This window comes from Varanus komodoensis, unplaced genomic scaffold (assembly GCF_004798865.1).
Source record: "Varanus komodoensis strain SLA01 unplaced genomic scaffold, ASM479886v1 scaffold18_1, whole genome shotgun sequence".
Lineage (NCBI taxonomy): Eukaryota > Metazoa > Chordata > Lepidosauria > Squamata > Varanidae > Varanus > Varanus komodoensis.
Genome location: NW_025335548.1, coordinates 5835817 through 5860156, shown reverse-complemented (window position 1 = coordinate 5860156; position 24340 = coordinate 5835817). Strand labels below are relative to the sequence as shown.

Here is a 24340-nt window from a genome sequence, read left to right as displayed (position 1 = left end):
TCCCGGGCTTCTCTGTTGCTGGTTCTGCAGCTCACCACATGCTGGGGGCAAAACGGCTTCCGTATGGCACCAGCTCCCTTCATGAGGCCTCCCGTGTAAGGTAGGCCCCTTCTTTCCCAGGGCTCTACGTCACTGGGGGAGCCCACATGAGGCAAGAAGGACGTGAAGTAGGGCCCGACACTCATGTCCACGTGTTGCTCACACAGTCCACAGCACGTGGTGGCCAAGGGCTGGTTCCAGGCATAAGGAACTTCAACTGGGTTGGGGCTCAGCTGTTGGAAAGTGGAGCCGCATTCGTAGTTGCTTTGTGTAAACACGGCAAAGAGCAACATACCAAAGCACCAGTTCTCCGCCCGCAGATGGTCTGGCTTGCAGAACCTTTGAGGCAGGCCAGGCTGAGAGTCTGTGAGAGGCCAAAGTCACCCAGTTGGCTCCATGGCTGGTTGGGGACTAGAACCCAGATCGTCTGAGTCCCAGTCCTGTGATCTTGACCGCTACACCACTACACTCACTTTCTGCTCAGCCTATCTCACAGGGTTGTATTGTGAGGATAAGATTGTGAAGAAGAAGAAGAAGAAGAACATTTAAGTCACCTTGAGGTCCTTTCAAGAGGGAAATAGGTGGGGTACTAATGCAATGTAATAATAATACTATCAGAGCTGATTAAATAGGTCCAATGCACTACCTTTCTGCAACATTTTCTCTAACAATGACACACAAGATGAGTTGCACAAAGCACCAGTGGGGATAGAAATAGACCTGTGCCCACTCTCCTCTCACCCAATTCTAATAGTGGAGGATGATTGAAAAGGCTTTTATCATTGTACGTGGCACTACATTTGCAAAAATTGTTAGGTTCCAGCCACTCCGAAAAGCTTCGAGTCTACAACTCCTTTTGTTGTGGCCTATTTCCTCTTTGCTTAGCACAGTTCCCTCCAAAATTAGGTCCACCATTGTAAGCCCAGGCCAATGCAAGATGATTCTGAAACTGTAAAGTCTACTCAGAATTCTTAATGGCGGGAGCCATTGCAAAACCCAGTCCAGTCTCCCCAAAGCCATTATAACATTCCCCAATCCTTTAAAACAACTGCATTCTTCCTCAAACTAGGATTCTGTAGCAGAAAAGAAAAAGGAACAAGCAACCCAGAAACTAAGGGAACACTTTCACTCTGACTGTAGTTTCAGATTAAAACAAATGATCCTAAAACATACAGGCTTCCATCGAATGGTCTTTATCTCATTACAGAGACAAGTTTCTTATGCCAAGGTAGCTTTGTATTGGCTATTTCATTCCCTCCTTTTGAAATTCTTAACATAGGCGTTCAAAACAGGGAAAGAATTATCCTGAATTAAATGGCATAGGATGGTCTCACTGCAAAGTATCTGTTTGTTTTGTTTACACCTGTGAGGTTATCTTCTGCTCATGAGATTAGGGTGGCTTGTTTGATGATCGGCCATGCTGCATGGAAGATGTCCCCCTTCCCCAGGCGGGATGGCTAGCATCACCAAGGAGGAGGAAAGCCGGACACGGAACGACTGTGTCACGCATTCCGAAGTACTGTGTACTCCTCAGTAAATTGTCACTGAATACGTCACTATTATGTACCAGATAAGTGTCATTGAAACTAGGAGAGTTTAGTCCTGCAGTTCTAGAGTACTTCTTCTGATGTTGCTTCAATAGGCATGGACAATTGGTGGCCCTCACTTCAAAACTGAGCCACTCCCTTTGATTAAAGTGACACAAGCCCTTCAGGCAGAAAGCATCTACTGGGAGATCTGTTGAAATCAGCAAGAGAATCAGACTCTGAATTAAAAAATCCTCCTATGCACACACAACTAAATTGGCATGCTGAAAATGAACCCCGCGGGTGTAGACAAGAGTAGATTATTGTGTGAAAGGACTTGAGATCCCTCTTTGAACTATGTTGGCAAATTCACATGCCGGGGATACTGTCCCCTGTTCCTTAATCTGAGCATCTATCCATCCATCTCAGCCAGTCTATTGCACCAGGCCCCAGCTACTAGGTCTCTATGTTCAAGTAAGATGCAAAGTAGATCTTGGAAACCTGAAAACTACCCATTCCCATTGTGAGGTGCCTGGCTGTTAAATAGAGGCTCTGAGCAGAATGGGAAGATGGAAGGGGTCAGGGAGATTCAGCTGGAAGAATTGAAGGAAAGCAAATCAAATGCGGTCCCTCTCTAAGAAAACGATAAAAGCTTCTTTCCTTTTATCAAGACAGCTACCTGCTTTGCAGTACATGGCTCTCATTTGTGGAGAATCAATGCCAGCATTTACAAGCAAGTGCTGATCTAAATGTTTGTTTGCAGCCCTGTTTGAAATTCCTCATCACCTCTTTCTTTAGGTTTATGTTGACATCAATTGTAAACTTTTATGTAAAATGTGTTGGGTTTTTTTTTTCTCACTTCTAGATTACCAGACCTCCTAATGGGCATGCCATCAAAGGAGCCAAAGGAGATCCTGTAAGTTGAATGAATGCATAGCGGGTATCCTGTCAGCTTATTAAAATGCAAGAGATTCTGAATACCTAATACGGATGCAAGACAAGAGAGAGAATGAGCCTTTGAGTCAGATGCTGGCCAACTACTGTTGCCCACTTCCCATTTCCTTGGCCATCAAAGGTCTAATTGCTCTCATTCAGGGAAATACCGTGGGCTTTTCCTATATTTAATTTCTGTACATTTATCATTCCATAGTCATGATGTTATGGATTCTTTTAATGAAGTTGTGACCCTCCATTTTCACTTCTGTGTTTAAAGAGTCCTTTCGGCGGGTATGTAGAGCAGGGATAGTACAGTTTTATTTCTGAAAGCAAAAGAAAACACTCTTTCCACCTGTATATTTGTGCTCTTCCATTATACCACAGTGCCAACTAGAGGTTATATAGTGAAAAAGCATTACATTCTTTGTGTAACGCTCTGATCTCAGTTCTGTAACAAAACTGAAAACAGATACAGCAGCCTCATGTAGAAAAACTGTTCCGTTCTTCAGGTAAAGTGCCACATAATTTCCTCCTAACAAAATATGCTTGCAATTTACAACTTGGGCAGTGCAATCCAATGTGGCTACCTGTTACCCAATGAACTTGGAGGATTGCAGACTGTCTCAACCAGCAACTGGTCTTCTCCCACTTCTTCCAAACAAATGCCTTTATTATGTTAAAGCTGTCCAGCTAGGCTGGCTTTAGATACAAAGGAGTCTTGCAGAAGTCTGCATAAAAGATGCAAGCGAAATTAGAATTCAGCCATTGGAAAAATGTGGCTTAATGATATGAAGTTGATTCCAAATTGACCACCTCTGCTCCCTCCCAAACCAAAAAGAGCTTCATTGGGGATCATGCTGCTTATGGGCTGATCACTTGAGCATCTAATGAGTCTGCACTGGTCCACCCATCTAACCTGATGCCATTTGATCAGACTAACGGTATTGGGTCTGCCTCTCCCATATCAGCCAGTTCACTAGACTTTTCCACAGCAGTTGACAATGCCTGATTCTCAGTGACTGTCAGGCTTCTCTCTGGGTCCACTGGCCTTGGCAGTGTAGCTGTGAGTCCCAGCAGCACCCCTTCCACTTCTGTATCAGGATCATATTCAACAACTTCAAAGTCTGTATTACAGGAGAAGGGGCCCCAGGACCTGCACACACATCCTGTAGATGCTGGAAGGAGTTGAGAGGTGAAGGTTGCTTTCTCACTCCTCCCACCCCACAAAAGGCTTAGATGGCTGTTTCTGGCCATCAAAGACTTTTGCCCCAGGAGAAGAGGCTGAGGCACCACCAGGACACTGTGTATTGTGCCAGGGCCTTGCTCCTCTGCTCCCCACCCCCGAATGTCCACAGGTCTCTGGCTCTGAGGCCCGGCCTTGTTCCAGGCTGGCTGTGAAGGCCAAGGGAGGGGTCTTTCTCCAAGAGACTCTTACTGAGATTGGAACTGGGACGTCAACCTCTTCTAGGGCCCTCTAGACTCTTTCAAACAACTGCAGGATTGCAGCGAATAAAGGCAGACCCTTATTTAAGTTTAGGCAGCCAAAGAAGCCCTACAACCCAGAATATACCCCGGCCACAGCTGGCTGAGACATGTTGGGGATTGTAGGCCTTTCTTCTGTTTGGGCCCCATATATGTGTCTGTCTGTCTGTCAATATATCGCAATTGATTATTAGAGGAGAGGTGGCATTTATTTTGTGCCACTGGCCATCTGAAGTTGCTTCTTATATCTGGTTGTTTTCCTCAGAAGCATTAGTTTTCCCAGGACAATTAATTGCAGTGAGCTGAAAGGATTAGACAGGGGTGAGAAGGGGAAAAGAGGACTCCCAGCTCCAATTGTAGTTGGAAGAAGGTTAATCGGGGCACTGATATTGACAGATCCACAGTTTCCGTCCCGCTGTCCTGCCTCCCCTTTGGTTTGGGATGTTGTAAGCAGCACCCTTGATGTCTGAATCTGTCCACTGTCAAAGGCAAGATGCTAGTTTAGATGGACCACTGGCAGTAACTAATAAGGTTATTATTTTCTGTGTTTGGGTGTATGCACATTTGTTTCTATTTTATAACTTTCCATTATTTCACTGAGCATTTTGTGTATGACATTCATTTTTAAAAGAAATTTTCCCCGTAAAACAATGTGCAGGGCCCACCTGGAAGAAATGGTTCACCTGGTTCACCTGGCCAGCCAGGAATTCCTGGGAATCCTGGTCCCCCTGGAATCTGCCAAAATTGCCCTAGTTTTGGTGATGGGGTAAGTAATTCTTTCTTCTTTTTTGCTCCAAATTTATTACATATAAGATTGCATCCAGTGCCAAGTTGTTAAGAAAAACCTGTTGCTTATTTCTCCATCAAACAGTGCTTTGAATGAAAATGGGGAGTGAGGTGGCATAATAGAGATACACAAAATGGCATGGAAGAAGTACTAGTGATACTAGAGCCTGGGGTCATCCCATGAAGCCAGTTGATAGGAGACTCAAGGCAAATGAAAGGAAGGACTTCTTCATTTGGTGCAGGGTTAAACTACAGAATTCACTTCTGTAAGATGTAGCCATGGCCACCCATATAAAGGGCTTGTAAAGGGTTGGGCAAATTCATGGAGGAGAGGGCTCTCAATGACTCCAGGTCTTACACCAGTAGCTGGGGAACATGGGCAAGAGGATGCTGTTGCACTCATGTCTGACTTGTGGATTCCCCATGGACAGCTGATCGGTCAGCATGTGGGCCACATTCGATGGACCTGTGGGGTGATCTGGCATGGTTCTTATGTTCCCTTTTCCCACAGCTTTAGAAGCAGCAGCGGCCACTTACCACCACCAGGGGCCACCACTGGTCCACACGTGGCCTCTCTGCACACTTACCTGGGAGTAAGTCCTGTTGAACCTAATGAGATTCATTTTGAGCAATGATGCTTCGGCTTTCACTGTAATATGTCCATTCTCCAAACTGGGGCTTGCCTTTACCTGTGGCTTTACTTTGCAGGTGACACAAATACTGGTTAACACAATAGCTTAAAGTGCAGATGAATGAACCTGCATGTAATCCTTTAGAGATGCTTCACATGACTTGTCTAGTCACTCAACAGCATGTTCAGGAAGGTTGCACATGGTGGGGGGAAATTGACCCATTCCACCACATTTGATTTTGAGGTTCTGTTAGTCCTTCCACTGAGCATCTACACAATGCATTCAAATATGCATGAATGGATAAGTCTTTTCCAGCAAAAACATGTCTATTCTACTTTTTGTAGTGTGTATGTTGACTCTCAGTCATGTCGGCTTGGTGGAGCCATTCTAGTACTCTAAGGTACATGCCCTCCAGGGCTAAAATAAATCTGCCATAAAAGAACAGAAAGCGCATATATTTCAAACAGGATGGGAGAGTGAAGAGCTCATAGAAAATGGCCAGGGGAGTTGCAAAACGGACAGTTAATGAAGGACTGTAGAGCAGAACCATCAGGCTTTGTGGTACCTCCCTGGTTCTGAATAGCTTCTGCTGTCACCACAAATTGTTAAATGTTGCGTGGCTATTGTGACGTATTAAAACAGTAGTCACAGCAACATTACTTTTGAATGTATCCAAAGCAGGACTTCGTACCTCACATGTTTCTCATCTTTTCTGCAACTGTTCTGTAGACCTCCTTCCTCAACCCTAAAATGGGATCCCCATCCAGAGAGCGTGAAAAATGCCACATGTGGCTTTCTACAGCCAAGCCCACTGTTGTTTTATGATTCTCCTTTCCTGCTAATTCCATCTGTTAGCTGTCCTTGCCACCCAAGCTTTGGGCAACCTGAAAAATGTGAGGTTTTTTCCCTCTTCCTATCCAAGCAGCATATGATACCTGAGGAATCCCTGAAGCCCTGAAGAACCTTCTTTCTTGGCCACTGTCTACCAAGCTGCCTCCTTCTCAACATAAGATGCACTATTTGGTATAATAAGAACCATGTATCTGATGTTATGGAGGAGACTGGATGAGGGATGGGAAAGTGGATAAGAGATATTTATGGTCAACTGTCTGGAACCTGAACTTTAGCAGCTCAAGGGAGATGTTTAGCTCCTGATCCACATCTGGCCAACTTTGTCAGAGTTGGCACAGAAGCATCCCTTCTTGGCTAATTGGTTAGAGACAATCAACCAAAGGCATGAAGACTCGTCCAAGGGCTCCAGGTTGGGACAGATATTCTTGCTCTGGGACTTGTACGTACTGAATGTTTCAATTTTGTATGACATTGTGAGTGTCCATATTGCTGACCTGTTTATTTGGCTTCTGTTCTTTGATTTCTGTTGCAGAACTTTGCTTCTCAGTATGAAACTGACATCAAGGCTGGACCATACCCAGGCCCTATTGTAAGATAGTGACGCTGTCTCTCTTGTGTTTGAATGCCCTTTGAAACAATTGTTTCTCCCCTCCTTCTACAGATTACCTATTGAACAAATATTCAGAAATGCTGTTCTGTTAGTAGCTGGGAAAGTAACAGCTTTAAAGCAGTATTTTTCCAGGAAATATTATCCGGATCCTAATCTGAGCAATTGTCTGAAACTTTTCAGTCATTTACCTTTTCCGTCTTTTCTTTATCTATTTCTGCATTTCCCAGTATAGCTCTTCTATTTCCACTCCTCTGCCTCCCTGCTCCCATATTTGATTCCCTCCTTCTTCCCTTTTCTCTTATGCATATTTTGACCATATATATATAGTTCTTCATTGCTTGTTCAATTCATTTTTCTCTGCTAGCCATTTCTTCTTCACTTCTTTTTCCCCTTAGTGACAATTTCCAGACCATTCATGCTGCTTTATTCTCTATTTCCAGAATGCAAGTATCGACTGATAACAGATCAATACATTCATTGTTTATAGCTTAAAAAAAACTTCCACACCATTTTAATGTGTTTTTCTTATCTACAGTTGCTAAGATTCCCCCCAGTAAGGATGCTAAATCATTCACTGGGCATGGTACAAAATATTTTGTTTTGTGGGAGGGCAGATTTTTTAGGGAGCTGTCCCTAGATCTGTTTAAAGGTAATAACATTCATATAAAACCCTCTTAGTTACAAATGTGGTGTACAGGAGTAATTTCTGTAATTTCCTCTTTACATGCAAATCATGTGAGTCAGTAATTACAATAGGAGTAGTAATTCCTATTACTAGGCAATAGCTGCCAACAATGATTGTTTCAAACATTATTGATTATTCATTTCAGTGGGGTATGTTTAGAGAATCAGTGCACATTTAGGGATCCAGTCCCAGTGCATGGCATTTTATGTCCAAAGTGGTTCCCAAATTCCTCCCCCTACACACACACACAGAGGAGCCAGCGCGGCTAAAAGTCTTGCCGCTGTACATCAGGCAGCAGATCCAGCTTCATTCCACCATCTCCTGCCTGAAGCCGATCACGTCTCACATTTACATTGCAAGGACAGTACTCTGGTTCTCTGCTGGTACTCCATGACCAGGGCTATTGAAATTGTTCTCAGCAGAGGGATTTTCTGGTTATTTGCTACATCTTTCCTATGTTGTCCATTTATTAATATGTTCATTAATCATAGTATCCATTCCTCTTCTGCTCCTCACAGGTTTTTCTTCTTTCGGTTCATTTGTTCATCATCCATCCATCCATCCCTCCATCCAGTCATCCATCCATCCACTAACTCATTTCTCCATTTCCAGTTGCTTCCCATTTTTCCCTCACAGTGTGTGTCATTTGCATTCTGCTGCTTGGCTTCTTCATCCGAGATGTGCTGAACCAAGAAGGGAAAAAGAAATACCTCACCAGCATGCAGGCTTGGTCACAAACGCATTTGTGAACTTTTGGTCTGGCTTATATTTGGGAACGAGGCTTCTTCCACAGGCAGGGAAATGCATTCTTAATCACTGGAGAGTGCTAGAATGAGAAACTGGACTTTGCGTCCAAAATTCTGCCCTTGATGGTTATATTTTGGTGCAGCATTTTTAAAAAACAGGTCTGGGAACACTGTGAAGAACCAAAACTCCCTCAGCTGCAAATTTCCTGTTAGTGAAGGAAGCAGATTCATGCTTCTTCTTCCATGAATGGGAGTCACTCATCGGTCAGCTGCACAGAGGACCCAGATATGGGCTTTTGCAGTGGCATATAGATCCATCAAATAAATAGGTATAAAAGCTCAATGTCTGTGTATTCTGGGCTATTGACTAGTGTTCTGAGGCTACAAGAGGCACTAACTGTGCTCTCACGATCCTCTTTCATGGTAGCTTGTGTTCTCCAGAGTCTCCCTCCGATATTTTCCTCCTCTTGCATACATTTTTGTTTTGGGTTGTTTGTTTTGGAGTGAGGAAATTCTGGTAGGAAGTTTCATGCCACAAGCCTCATGAGAATTCACAAATCCACTCTGATGCAGCTTTGCCCTAACACCACTTTGTGGTTGGTTAATAGAATCTCCAGAAGAGCAAAGCAATGCAAACCTGGGTTGGGGAGGAGGCATGTTAAGGGTGCAATTCCCCCCTCCCCCCAGCAAGAAAATGGAAGAAGCCTCAGTAAAATAGCAGAGAGGTTCACTGTGTCAGGCACACAATAGCTACAAATATACCATCTCACATGAATGTCTGTACCTGCCACGCTTAACATTCTATAGCACGGGGTGTTTTATTGATCATCCATATGTGGTTTCAGGATTGCTGCCAAATGAGGACCTTCTAAACAGTTCACAGGTTGCTGGACAATGAAATCAGCCTAGTATTTGTTTCTTTTTCATCATAGCAGCTAACCATGAGAGGTATTTCTTTATCAGCACATCTCACCATCCCGGGTTTACTTGTGTGATGGTTATGCATCCGTGTGCATAGAATCTACTCTGCTCTTGACTTTGGATAGCGAGTTTGTATTTTCATCAGAATGTATTCAAGCTGTACTTTGAAAGAGGATTTGTATGGTGACTTATACCCACATGCACACAAACATGTCCAGAAAGTGACAGTACATAAATGGAGCGCATGTGCCAGTCTGTTCTGCAGAGTGCATTAAAGGAATGACAGCCCTTATTAAGAAGGTGGGACTAAAGCCCCTACAATATAATCTGGCATTCCATCTCTAAGCATCATTATCATCATGTGCAAGATACCCCAGTAACTAAGGGGGGCACTTGCGATCAGCCACGGCGCAACTGGCATCCACTGAATGCTTCGATCCAAAGCGTAATCCTCAACAATGAGAGATCTGCGAGTATATCGAAAAAGCCCGCTAAACCCATTGTGACATCCCCACATCTGTCAGATCCGACGCCACCCTGCCACCATTTCCTGTTCCGGCTCCATCAGCCTTTAAGATCACAGTGGGAGAGCCGACGTGGCTTAGTCGTTTGTGGATGCAACTGCTTTTACTGCATTTTCCAGGCCAGCTGTCAAATAATATTTAGTACATACGAATTATCAAAACTGAGTACAAATGACACGGACATGAAATGCAACAGCTGCCAAATGTATGAACTGTTGTAAATCAGTAGCTTTATTATTAACTGCATTATGGAACAGATTACTGGAGCTGCTGTTGCCATTCATTCAGCCCATTCCTTGTGCTGTGCAGTACATCACTGCAGCTGTAATTCTTGCAATATGTTTCCTGTGCAGCTGTCAATGCTCTTTATGCTCAATTGGTGAGATATATATATGTGTGTGTGTATATATATATCTCCATCCTGCCTAGTGAAATATGTTTCACCTATGCTGTGAGTCATATAATATATTTCCATAGCTCTGGAATATATTAGTTGTGCTTTAATGAAAAGAAACCAATGGGGTTTGATCCCCTTCATCAGAGCAATTATAGATGTCTGATGCACCTTACTGTGCAAACACACAGAGGGGCCAGGGGAGAGTTTTATGGGGTAAGCATTTGATGGCAAGGTATGGGCTCAGCTTTAGATATCAAACATAGAGATCCCTTTCCTTTTCCCTGAAACATTGTGCCTTTTGTGTACATGTTGGGGGCAAAGGGGGTGCATAGTTATTTTAATATGTTTGAACAATTTCTTGGCAATGCTGCTTCAGTTAGCAAGGCTTATGTTGCCCAGCTGCCTGGAAGGCAAGATTAATATTTGTCATCTTTGACATAAGACAAAATGAAATAACATGTAGACAATTACCATTCTCCCATGTGCCATATAAAAATCAAACGTGTATAGTCCACGGCTTTAGTCGAATCAGCATACTAGCTGATATGATGAAGGGTTTATGCATGCACCTACCAATGAGTTCATTTTTAAAATAATGAAGGGAGCCCCAAGACCCATTGGAAAATTAGTCATATTCCATATATCCCACCCTTCCTCAAGAAACTCAGAAGAGAATGCATGGCTCTCCCCCACAACAACCCTGTATGCTAGGCTAGGCTAAGAGATGCTAACTTACCCAAATTTAGTTATCTAGATGAGCTGAGGGAGAACCCGAACCTGCCATTCCCCAGTCTTAGGCTGACGTTCTGAATGGCGCACTACACTGGAGTGGAACTGTGGGCAGGGAGCGAGTGCGGCAGCTGCCAATCTCTTCCCACCACTTCCAGGCTCTTCATGAAATAGAGGGTCCTCCAGTGAGCTCCTGGCACCATGCAGGCTCCAGGCCCAGCCTTCCCAAATCCTTCTGCGTGGCAGGTAGGATGAGCCAGCGTACTGTCAACATTTTCCACACACACGCGCGAGCTAGGAAGCTCCATGGTTCTTTGTTTCCTCTGCCACTGGCCCTTCTTACCACCACCCATGGAAGCCCCCATGCAGTTGCCCATAACATGGCTATGAACCTCAACTCTCCGTTTGGGTTAAAGATGGTTCTGTTAAAGCACATGCTGCTCTTTGCTTTTGCCTCCAACATTAACCCACTTTTCTTACAGCTTATGTTTGGCACCTTCACTCTGCTTCACTAGAATATTCTCAGCTCACATGATATGACAATAATTCTGCATTATCTCAATGACTTCCTCTTTTTTTCCCATAGACTGGTGGATTCCCTGGCTTACCTGGGCCTCCTGGGCCTGTTGGTCCCGTCGGTCCTCCCGGTCCAGCTGTAAGTACAATTTATTTGTTTATTGCATGCAACAGTCTCTTGATTAATGGGAATGCATTTCATGAACAAAGCCCAGACTAGATGTTCTACAGAAGAGATGCACTTTAAAAAAAAAGGCTTTCTGAGACTATAGTCCCCAAGTGGGGGGGGGGGGACACGCTGGAGGGGGGTGCTTTGAATAGAAGGCAAAGGATTAAGCATCTTCTTCCCATTCACTCTTCTGATTGCACCCACACACACACCCATGGCCACTTTTCTTTAAAACACACCTGCGGTCAGGCCACTACCTAGGGAGCAATGCCTATGTTGACTCTACTTCTTCAATGGTTCACAGTTAGTAGTTGTCCCAATTCAGCACATTAGTCCAGGTCCTGAGCTACCCACTTCCAGCAAAGCATCTTATGTCACACATGGAAAATCCATGAACGGTGGCACCGATGTCCAGCTTAGAGAGGCACCCATGCCCTCGTCAAGAGGTCTTGATGTTACCCGCATTCCTTTGTCATGGAGGTGTTGGCATTGCCTGGCCACAATCCTGCTTGAAGGATGTGCTCATGCACACACCTCCCATGCCCTGAAATGCCTAAAGGGCCACTGCTAAATTGAGGTGTGTAAGGCAAGAACAAGCAGAAGAATTATGGGCAGCTGGGGGATGCACTGGGTTGGAGAGTGGAGTTAGGTCCATTAGAAGATGTCAACTGGATGGTGTAGCAAGTAACTACATCTTCTAGTCTTTGTTTAAGTGTAAGCTCAGGGGCCCAATCCAAAGCCATACTTAAGTTATACACGAGTGAATCTCAGTCAGTGTTGGGTTCTCACACCTTCTCTCCTCCCCTCCTCCCCAGTACACACTAGTGGATGAGAATGGAAACATCTGTTTTCAGTTCCAGTGCCTAGAGCTTCCCCTTTTGTCCAAGTACCAGGAATTCTAGCTAGTTTAAACAAACGATAATCAAACCTGGCTCGTAACTGAGATATAACTGAGGTTTCACTTTAGTTTAAGAGTTGGAACAAATGTTTCAATCCTATCCCTTGGTGCATGCCAGAAGAAGAGCAGGGAGAAAATGCACTTGCAGATTTGATACTTGCCAAGATTCATTCAGTAGCACAAACTGTGGTTCAGCAGCACTCAGTCCAAACTGTACTACTGTTTGGCAAAATATAATTTAGTTTTTTAAATGATACAAATACGATTAATTATTGCATTTTAAAAATTAATTTGCACAATGATATCTTTGTACTGGTGTAAAGCCAGCTCATGCTCTTCAGTTTCCTCTTGGCATCTCAGAAACTGAGCATTCACAAATTGAGAAATTGTCCCGATTAGCTGTGATGATGGTTTTTAATGGTCTAGCAAAGAATGGAGCTCCTGAGTTCTAAGTTGTTTGGTCTGTCTTACTAGGGTGCCCATGGATACCAAGGTCCTCCCGGTGAACCTGGACAAGCTGGCCAACCAGTGAGTATCACGGTGCCTGTTACAGAAAGGCCCTTACAACTTGTCTTCCCCTCGCTTGCCCCCACCTTTTGTTTTGTTGTTTGTTTGTTTGTTGGGGGGTTGGGGGTTTTTTGTCGTACTGTAATGAAGTCTAGATTGAATCCTTCCTGCAGTCATTAGCAGCCCTCATTTTTATTAGATATCTGCAGTATTTGTTTTCTTAGAATTATAGAAATAGTGACGACAACCTTGCCATCAAAGATTTTGCTCCCCCGGTTTGAAAAGTAGCTTGCCTCTAAGAGGAGGGGGAGGAGGATGGTGATGGTGATGATGGTGATGAGATCACGTTTTATCCCACAATGTTTCCTCTTACAAGGGACCCAAGATGGCTTACATCATTTTTATCCACTCCATTTTGTCCTCACAAGAATAATCCTGTGAGGTAGGTCAGAAGGTTAGGTTGAGAGGGAGTGGCTGGCGAAAGTCACCTGGTGAGCTCCATGGCTGAGTGGGGACTAGAACTCAGATCTTCCATCACCGCTAGCCACCACTCCACACCGGCTCCAAACATCAGGCTTGTTTGCTTGCTTGTCTGTCTGTCTGCCCATTTGTTTCCTGAAAGCTTCTGCTGTGCCTTCCATAGAACTCACCCAGATACAAAATCTACAGTCCTGTTTGGACTATGATTTTAAGCATATCAAATCAAGGAGGCATAGAGAGAGGGGGGGAAGAGTAGGGGTAAATTGGGTAGGAAAGAGAGGGGGAGGGGGAAGGATTCAACATAGTGGGATAGATCCTGGTTTGAGAGGAGAACGCCACAGACTGCATGAATTCATGGGTGGGAAGGAACAGGTAGCCATTTTAGATAATTCCTCCTCTCCTCTGCAACCTCCTATGCCCACCAAGATCTGCTTCAGGGGGCTGGAGAAGACTCCAGAAAAAGGTGTGAGGGTGCTCTGAGGGATGCAAAATTGGAGAACATCATTCCCTGGATTCTTCCCTCTGTCAAGAAGGCTCCACCAGATCCTATTTTACTCCACCAATTGAGTTTCAGTTCTGGATTAAGTACTGATCTCCTTTTTTATTATGCACATAATAGTGCTTTAAATTATATGACCAAACATCACTGGACATAATGCTGAGTCATTGAACAATGGCCAGTTCATACCTTATTAGATCCATAAAAGTGAAATTACTACAGCCAAATGTAAATGAGAACATAAACAAATGTAGTAACATCCCACAAAACCGTCAAAATTTTATATTTTTCAAGACTTGCTAACCATGCAAGATCATGAGCAAGCAACTGGTGCATATGATGACTAGTGCTACACACCATAAAAGCATCAGATAAAAGGATGTGTTCACGTGACGGAGGGAACGATCCCATGGCTCCTAGACATCATCCGGGGGCATGGGATGTTCCCCGCTCCAAACTCAAAGAGGGTGCTCCATCTTCAGAGCTTTGACGGCCCTTCCCTGCTTGCTTGCAGCTGGCAGGAAATGATTCACACCAGCTGCTCCCTGAGATCAGGGAAGTAAGCTTGGAGACGGGAGAAGGAGCTGTTGCACAGGCAAGGAGTGGAGGAGAATGAGGCTGGCAAGATACGAGCCCTCGCAAGGCTCTTCCGGTCACTTTCTCTTCACCTCTGCTGTTCCTACTCTTATGAACTCAGCCATCTAGGAGGAGCAGGAGGACAAAGGTTGTGCTTCCACCACTCCTCCCGCTCTGCATCAGCCAAGTGCAACCTCCAAGTGCAGGGGTTTGTGCTCGTCTCTGTAGGATCGTGTCTTAAATGGTCTCTGCTGTGTGTACTTCACAAGGTCAATGTTTTGGCCTTGACTTCCATTAATGAGTTGTGGAGGGAAATTTATTTTGGCTTTATTTGTTTTCAGGGCCCTCCTGGTCCCCCTGGAATGATTGGTCCTGCTGGCTCACCTGGAAAAGATGTAAGTGGGTTTTGCTTTTGTTTTTGTTTATTAGCAAGATGCTAGCATATGTACATAAAGTTACAGGGCTTTTCTACATGGGGCACTTATTTATTTATTTATTTATTTATTTAAAGTTTTTATATGCCATCCCCTTGCTACATGCTACATACTTATCATGTAGTTGTCATTCTCTACGCATGGTTGGGAAGAAGAAGACCCGTTTACCTTCATTTATGTGTCTAATGTCCACTTTCGGTAAGCTTGTTTATTGTAGGAAAATGTGTCATTTAACTGAGAAAGTGAAAGAAGGTGCAATCCTTCTTGTGTATCTCTGCTATCCCACCATAACACAGTGCCACCTAGAGGTCATCTAGTAGAAAAGCAGGAGAGAAACCATTCTGCATGGAGTACTCAGATCTCAATTCTGCAATGAAACCAAAAGAAGATATGGCCGATGATGAGCCAATTAAAATATTTATGCAGAAGATCTTATTGAAAGAGAGCTGGCAGCAGAGTGTCTCTCTGACAGTGTATTGTACAAATGAAAAGTTCTTCCTCTCATGTGAGGTGGTCCCCAATTTTCACCATGTTCTCCCACCCTATGCAATCCTGTGTGCCGTGCCCTGTGCCATTCTAGAGGGTTTCTCAGCCATTAAGAATGGATGGGAGAGGACTTAAGAGGGCTGTGCTACAGAGGTGGCAGGAAGACCCTCTTGTGTGACTAGCATTCTGCTCACACGGTGCTGGATCTGGGCCATTGTTATGTGCAGTGCTAAATACTTTGTCTTGGTTTTCACATGACTTTGGGTTCCAATCCGCAAGACTCACAAAGATCCATGAAAGAGACTGGTGGAGGGAATAGATTAGCAGGCCGGCTTTGGTGACACCCTAGTCCCACCTGTCCAGATACCAGCTTCTCTGCGGTGGCGCCCCACCCATGGAATGCGCTCCCCAGAGAGGTCCACCTGGCGCCGTCGTTATTTGTTTTTCGGCACCAGGCTAAGACCTTTTTATTTAAAACTTACTTTAAGTGTTAATTTATTGTGTAGGATTTAAAAAAATTTTCAAGCCGAGATGCACTGGGTTTTAATATTTTTATTGTATAACTTTGGTTTTGTTTGTAAGCCACCCCGAGGCTTTGTTGCGATGGGGACGGCATAAAAATGTTTTAAATAAATAAATAAATGTACACTGACCTGCAATCAGAAAGAAAGGATCACCTGCGGATTGTCCTCCCATCACTCACACCAAATATGCCCTGGAGTTGTATTGTACAAATTCTCAGTAATTTTGCACAATATTTTGTAATTGCATTGTATGGGGGAAAACTCACACATTCTCCAGCACAGTTTCCAAAAAAGAAATATTTTCATGCTTTACTCAATGGGGGAATGCACACATTTGGGAATGTGCTTTGGAAATTTTTTGTTTTCCCTGTTCAAAAATGTGTGTATTTTTCCTGTCTGGGATGGAGGACAAGGGGGAGATGCTCACATTCCAGAGCAAGAACCAGGTGAAAGAAGCATCAGGGTAGAAAATGAAAAACATTGACAAGCTTGAATATTGCTCATTCTGCTAATACGTCTAGCTGGATCTGGTACTGCAATGTAATTTCATGTGGTACTAGTACAGATTTGGACCAATCTGTTTGGAAAGAGAAGGGTTAAACTTCCCACTGCTCATTTTTCCTCCAAAATTCCACACTGACAAAAAAAGATCAAAAGATTAATTCTAGCAGAGACCTTTTTCTTCAATTAACCCCTCCCTCTCCTGAGTGGAATTTCTGCAGTCAAACATATGAAGACAAAGGTTTAATCTTTTGCTCATGGCATGTGCTGACCCTGATCTAAATTAGGACAGTGGACTCATGAAAGCGATCGGGTTCAGCTACACCTCCATGATTAACAGAATGTGTAGCTTGGCCCTGCAATGCCAGAGCAAAACAGTGTAAAAATATTGATACAGTTCCTTCTTTTTTTATTTTTAGGGAGAATCTGGCAGACCTGGCAGACCTGGTGAACGTGGATTGCCCGGCGCTGCTGTAAGGAGAAACACCCGTGCCTATTCTTGGTTTTGAATATATTCCAGGGTGAATCTAGAATAGTCCAGTCTGGGTGTGGCATGTCAAGAAGTCCCAGATCTTATTAAAAGCCCCCTCTGCAAGGTTGCTGCAGTGTCATTCAGAGGATTGCATCTCTCTGGCCGCTCATGGTGATGGAGCAAATTGTTTTCGAAAGAGCAAAGCTGTGACAAGCCTCAGTGCAACCTTCCCAACAAAATACCCTGACAAAATATCATGGAATGATTCATTTTCTCCAGGAAAAGAAAATCGAAAAGGCCTTCTCAGCTTTGTGAAACTGTAAATTTACTCAGGCCTATTCAGCGGTTGTGATGTTTTAGATGCGCTTGTAAGATTTATAATGGTCAATTAATTATACCGATTTTTGTAAGTTGAGGCTACTTATTTAGTTTCATATTAATTTTTGTGCAGGTCAAGAAGGGTGTCCTGTTTTGTAAACACATTCACATCATTTCAATGCTGTTCTATGCCCTAATGCAGAGGTGGGGAACTTCATCCAACCCAAGGGCCAAATTAAATTCTGAAGAAGTTCTCAGCAGCTGTATTCCAGTCTTGGGTGAAGCCGAAGACAAAGCGGGTGGGGCCAAAAGTACAGAAACTGCCATGCTGTGCCTTAAAGCTCGTCTTGCCAGAAACAATCCCTTAGGAGATGTGCATCAGCCCTGGATGCACAAAATCCAGCAAACTATCATGGATATCAAGTGATCTGTGACTGGGAAAAAAGGGATCAGGCCAGGTTAAAGGGTACGGTCTAGTGGGAATCTGGATTTGACCCTAATTCCCCATCCCTGCAGTGGCTATGAATGTTCTGGTCCATTTTTCTTCTTTGAACTGTTGGTTTCATTAGGTTTCCCTAACTTTTCATCTGGTTGGTTAGGGAAACCCAAGTCAAGTTTGCCAATAAACTCATGTCACATTATCCAAAACACATGGACCAACACAAACAATCTGAACCAATCCCAAATGAGCAGGAGAAAAAAAGGGTACATGATTGGCACAACATGGGTATTTCACAAGGTGATTTAGTTTCTCATGTCAAAAATTCACAAAAATCAATGAATTTATCACCAGCTAATGGTAATAACTGCTAAAATACTAGTGGAGTCAGCATCCCGATTCTTGAAAACTGCCAAGTTTTCAGAGCAATCATACCTGAACATTACTGGTTCCAATCTATTATAAAATTCAGACCTTCTGTTATTGGACCAGATGTGTGAACTCCAAATACCAATGTGTTCAGAATCTATTTTTTTTATATTGTCACTTTTTCCTGACAGTCATGAAGCATTTGTGTCCTCTTTGAATTCAGTACTGTTTGGCTTTTTCATTAATTTGGCTTTACTTAGCTTGATTGCTCTGGATATCCTTCGTTTCTTAATTTGATATTTCATCAATAGTGCTTAAGGTCACACTCTTACATAAGCTTATCTGAGAGCAAGCTTAACTGAATGCAATGCGAGATACTTCCAAGTAACCATGTTAGATACAGCCTGATTTGTACAACATGGTAGATTGCTAGCCACAGGGTTGATTAGCTTGGCTTGTTTGTGGGCAACAAACTCCCTTGGCAACCCATAGATCTGTTATACCTTTAATGGGTAGTTATGTCAGCTGACTGACCCCATCATGAGGACCAAAAATGCCCAGCAAACTTCTCGGCAGGAGTGACTTACTGCTCTTGCCAAGGTTGCCCAAGTGCCTACCAGGACCAGCTGCTCCACAAGTACCCAAATGGCGCCTGCACTACCTTACTTCTTTCCCTTTCTGCAACCATGAGCTTTTTTCAGTTTATGGGTCTGTTTTGCCCTTTATGCATTTTTATTCCAGAACTCATGCAAAGCAGCTTAAAAGCCAGCTTACATGATCCCTGTTCAATAGCCACTGACAACCCTTCAAAGTGCCCAACCAGCCCTTTGGAAAGCTGTCTGTGGACATGAACTTGATTTATTAGTTATTTAGTTGCTTTGCGGGGACCTCCTAGTATGTGCAACTGTGCTTGTTTCTCTTTGTGCTGTCTTTTACAGTGCTTGGAACATAAAACAGAGAATGCAATACAAATTCTTTTAGCCAATACCTATGAATCAAATTCTCAATTTAATTTACTGTTCCTGCCTCCTCCTCTTCCGTTTTAGGGCCACAAAGGTCCTCCCGGAATGCCTGGAATGCCTGGAATGAAAGGTCACCGAGTAAGTGTTTTATCACATGCGACTTTTACTTTAACCACCAATTGGTGAAAAATACCAAGAGGTTGGATGCAAAAAAGAAGACAAGAGAGGACACAGAACTGCATACAATCTGCACGTGCTGATCTGTGAAATAGATGCAAATGCAGATATAATTATTACAATGGAAATGGAAATGCAGTTCATGTTACTGTAATAGGGAGCGGTGTGGTAAGGTGTGATGAATTTGCTTTTCTGCTGCTCAGAAGCAGCAACTTCAGGGCAACTGCTCCTTCTCCTGTCTGATGCTTTGCCTTTCAACTAGACTTGGACTGCGCAGAAGGAAAGGACTCCTTTGAATAAAGGACTGCCCTCTATACTGTAGGACACACAGCCTTCCCAACAACAGACAAATACTGGCGTAAAGGAAGCCCTTACTGCAACTGACCACACATCTGAACTCAAAGGCTTTTCTGGCTGAAGTAGGTTGGCAGCCACTGAAGTCCAAACGATCGAGCTCTTAGCTCCATTTCAACCAATCCCTTTTCTCAGCACAAGGTAGTTGCAATTAATTTTATAGGATCGGGGCCCCTTGGAAGAATGAACATCACTGATGAAGACAGGGAAATTAGAAGGTATCTTAAGAAGCATGTGATTTTCATGATTTTTCATTTCCATCGCAATGTTAATCCAGTTTGGGTTTAATACCAGGATTACTTTTTCACCTCGACATATTGATTTTTAATAATGGCATACCCATTTCATTTGGTTTGGGCCTCTGGTGCTTTCTTTGCCATTCAGAACAAGCATGTGCATCCAAAAGGCTTGAAGCAAGTTCTTCAAAAGGTTGTCATATGAAATGTCTGATGTGCTGTTCATATTTTATTTCTTCCCTTTCCTTTCATCAAGGGCTTTGATGGAAGAGATGGTGCCAAGGGTGATACAGGTGCACCTGGTCTAAAGGTAAATATTAACTTACCACCTATTTATTTATTTACTTACTTAAAGTTTTTATATGCCGCCCAATACTAAATTCTCTGAATGGCTTACAAAAAACAAAACAACCACAAACAACACACAACACACTGCATCCAATAAATAATGATAAATTCAAAGATAAAACCAATTAACTGTTACAATATTGGGGAAATAAAAACAAAAAAATTAAAATAGAATTTAAATAAAATAAATAATAATAAAATTATTATTTTATAAAACCTTGGAAAATAAATCCTATCCTGTTGGCAGCTGCTTTCACCAGAACAGAAGCTGCATTACCTGTGTGCTGGATTAAGAGTGTACTCCTAAACACTGCTTCCGAAGGAGTAAGTCCCATGGAACACCTCAGAACTTACTTTTCAGTAAACCTCTACAGGCTTGCATGTGAATTCAGTGCAACTTTAGTAATAAATATATGGCTGCACTGAATGATTCATTTCTACCTTTTGTCAAATTACATAGGGCAAGGTCCAATATTGCTTCTGTATTCCTGCCACTTTAGTTCAGCTAGAAGAACCCACCACTCTTGCAACAGGCACTAAAATAGGACAGACCTACAAAGCTCCTTTCTGAAAGCTTCATTGACCTGACTCGTTCCAGAAATGAGCAGTTTGCTCATTTTTTATCACTGCAGGTTCTGTCCCACTGCAGTAGCTCTGGGTCCCACAAGCATGTGGGCAGCATTAGATACCACCCATTATTTGCGTATCTCTTTGTTAAACCCTCTCACACCCATACAGACATACAGTTATGCACTCATGTGCTAAGCAGAGTGGGAGAATATTTGCCATTTCATTGATAGAATGGATAGATTTGGTGCCTGGATTCAGTCCTCCAGCCCTACACGATTTCTCAAACTATTGATCAGAAAAATGGATGGGCATCCAATCAGGCCAAGATCATTGCATGGACAGCCCCGAAGGCTGCCGGCAGCTTTAACCCATGGATTTCCTTTCTTGCACATATGAAGAAAGGTGTGATCCCAAAAGGGCTCCACATATGGTGTCCTGCTTATTCTGTATGGTGTCCTGCTTATTCTGCCTGGATCAGGGCAAACATTTTTCATAGTTCATTAGAAAATAGCTTGCACACACCATTCAAATGAGAAACAAGAAAGACCGTACGTTTACCAAGTGCTATTATTATTATTATTTGTTTATTTAATAGGGTGAAAATGGCCTTCCTGGAGAAAATGGATCCCCTGGACCAATGGTAATTTTTCTTCCCATCTCCCCTACACCCACAAAAAAAGGAAGATTTTAAAAAATGCAATCCCCTAACCCCAACCCCAACCCTAACCCTTTTAATATAACATTTGCCTAGAAACCAAGTGTGTTTGCTTTCGCTTCCTTTTCTAAAAGTCATGTATCTTCCTCAGGGTCCAAGAGGCCAACCTGGTGAGAGAGGACGACCTGGACTTCCAGGAAGTGCTGTAAGTAACTGGGCCAGAATAGCATGTTCCGTGATTGTCAGTGGACCCTCAGCCAGGACATCTTCAACAGTATCAACATAAAGGATTGTTTTAAATTCCAGACTCTGAACAAAGCTGTAGACACTACTCACAGTTTTTTTTTTTTCAAATATACATTATTCCTTCTTCTTTTGTGGGTAACCTAGGAGCACAGGAAAGGATACAGACGTTTTCACATGTTAGGCTTCCTTCCTTCCTTCCTTCCTTCCTTCCTTCCTTCCTTCCTTCCTTCCTTCCTCAACTGACTTCTTTGTAAAGAGCAAGCGTTGGCAAGAGTTGAGCAGGGCTATCAAGGACAGGACATTTTAGAAGGGTGCCTAAGTTGGAGATGACTTGACGACATGTAACAACAACAGTTACATTATGAAATGGCAAAGTGATTTCATTTCTAATATATTCAATTTTTTAAAGGGTTCTCGTGGCAACGATGGTTCTCCTGGAGCAGCTGGCCATCCTGTAAGTATCAGCACATTGTGTGATTATCTCTCTTTCCTTTCGCCTCTTCTAACATTTGTAAATATTGTTCATGTTAACGTGGCATCCATCCAGCTCCTCTGTTGTTTTAATTGAAGGCAAGGCAAAAGCGCAAGTGCCTTGCTCTTCTGATTTCCCATAATGAAAGTATTGGTTAAAATCCAACTCATGGTTCTCAAGTCACCTGAATTCCAATTCAAATATTCTGTTAATTGTGGAGAAGCAGTCCGAGGCTATAGTTAGGCAATGCATGCAACTACTGGCATTCTGCTTCCACGTATTCCCCTTCCACCCTCAAATCATTTCCAAATTAAACAGAAGAGTGCAGACAATGGTATCTCAACATGTAGGCATGCCAGCTAACATTACCGGTGTTGCACTCTGAACACCAGCAATAGCTTCAATAGTAGTTGAAGCTATTGCCATTAATTTACATTAGCAGTGGTGACCCTTTTCATACCCCTCCCTGCCCTGATTGTTTGTTGGGCTGATAGATATTTGGTTATCCCCAGGAGAATATGATGCCACACATCCGGTTTTTTAAAAATAATGAAAATGACTAGTATATTTTTTCCTAACTTGCATTTTTGTTGCTGTTTTCTATAGGGTCCACCAGGCCCTCCCGGACCCTCAGGAATCCCAGGTGCCCCAGGTTTTAAGGTATCTGCCTAAACATATTCATGTGTTTCTGCGGAAAAAAAAAATGTTCAATGCATTTACAGTTGTTTAATGTATTTACAATTGCTCTTCAATTGGTTTCACTGCAATTGAAGTTAAGATGGTATATGTGTGCTTTTCACTGTTTCGTATAGGTTAATAGCGCACTTGTCACTAGAAGATTTCTTAATTCATAGATTCTACATTAATTAATTAACATTTTAATTGTCCATACGTATAGATTTGAATAGCCTGTCTCTAGCGTCACACCCTCTTTTACCGATGCAGACCTAATGAGCAATGTATGAATTAGCCCATGTGAGCAGGGAAAATGAAACACCTGCTCAAGCAACACAATCAGATATGTCAGTCCCTGGCAGAAGGCCAAATTTAGTTGCATGGTGAAACTGCCATATCCGCTTCTACATTAGTTATTGTTTATGTTCATATGCCTGGTAGGAAAAATGTCATAGTTCTCTCGCACTTAAATATTAACTTTTCCATTAAAATGGAGATGTTTTATAGAATATCACCTCTGTGTGTGTTTAGGTGCTTCAGCTTCTGTACAGGCTACCATTTTGCATGGCTATCACTGAGGGGTTTTGTTCTTCTTCTTCTTACTTCTGAATAGAAGACATTGGGTTCTACCCAGAATCCTTTGGGGGAAAGTCAGCTTAAGAGGTAGAAAGCTCATAGAGGTGTGCAGTGGAGCCACCTTGAATGTCCTCCACTTTGTAGTCAGCAGTTCCATGAAGCCTTTTCCTCACATTCTAAGTATTGATGACTCTTGAGAGAACATGGCTCATGTGCACGCCAAGGCTTGTTCAGGATGCCTGTCCATCAGTGGTCTACCGTGCCCTCCCTCTTCTCCTTGAAAAAAGCTGGCTAATCAATGAGGTTAGTTCAGTTGCTTTTATACTCTCTGATTCACAGGGAGAAACTGGTCCTCCTGGTCTCACGGGTCCTGGAGGGGCTCCTGGAGCAAGAGGAGAACCTGGTCCTCAAGGTCAGCCTGGTCCTGCTGGTCCTCCTGTAAGTGCCCTCCACAAAAAGTATATCGGTTTATTGACCCACAATAGTCTATTGCATCAGCACTGTAGAATTTTGAAAGCATGAAGTCTAGAACAGGACTTTTATCACTGATGTCCAATTATTCTCGGTAGGGTCCCGGAGGACGTGATGGAAGTCCAGGTGGAAAAGGTCAACCGGTAAGTATCGCAGTGAAAGACATGGCTTTGACTCAAGTCCTGCTGAGATTGCACACGTTGTCCAGTGCGTGGGGTTAGAGCACAGCTTATTTCTCCATAGGGTGCTGCTGGTATCTCCGGTCCTCCTGGATTAAGCGGAGCCCGTGGCCCCCCCGGTCCTCCCGGTGCTAATGGAAACCCTGGACAAAGAGGCCCGCCTGTAAGTCACTAAAGGCTCTTATTTCATGTGTCCTCATGAAAAATACATCTAGAAAAATAAAACCTGTGATGTCATAACCTGTAGGATGCCCTTTATCAGAAGGACATCCTTTGAAAATAACCATTAATCTTCGAGCTTCCAGCTTTTCTTGGGCAACAACGTTGCTTGTTGTTTCCTGGCATGTTGTTCTTGTGATCCCCATA

General features: G+C 43.2%; 1 protein-coding gene across 1 annotated transcript in view; it reads left to right on the top strand.

Annotated features, from left to right (window-relative positions):
• Positions 1 to 24340, top strand: part of COL3A1 (collagen type III alpha 1 chain) — an 81866-nt gene that overhangs the window by 31088 nt on the left and 26438 nt on the right. Inside the window, exons 3-18 of the mRNA XM_044427063.1 lie at positions 2431 to 2481; positions 4642 to 4749; positions 6786 to 6842; positions 11452 to 11520; positions 12923 to 12976; positions 14852 to 14905; positions 16875 to 16928; positions 19100 to 19153; positions 20039 to 20092; positions 21296 to 21340; positions 21507 to 21560; positions 22011 to 22055; positions 22680 to 22733; positions 23664 to 23762; positions 23894 to 23938; positions 24039 to 24137. Coding sequence (XP_044282998.1) covers positions 2431 to 2481; positions 4642 to 4749; positions 6786 to 6842; positions 11452 to 11520; positions 12923 to 12976; positions 14852 to 14905; positions 16875 to 16928; positions 19100 to 19153; positions 20039 to 20092; positions 21296 to 21340; positions 21507 to 21560; positions 22011 to 22055; positions 22680 to 22733; positions 23664 to 23762; positions 23894 to 23938; positions 24039 to 24137 — 996 coding nt within the window. The remainder of the gene's footprint in view (positions 1 to 2430; positions 2482 to 4641; positions 4750 to 6785; positions 6843 to 11451; positions 11521 to 12922; positions 12977 to 14851; positions 14906 to 16874; positions 16929 to 19099; positions 19154 to 20038; positions 20093 to 21295; positions 21341 to 21506; positions 21561 to 22010; positions 22056 to 22679; positions 22734 to 23663; positions 23763 to 23893; positions 23939 to 24038; positions 24138 to 24340) is intronic.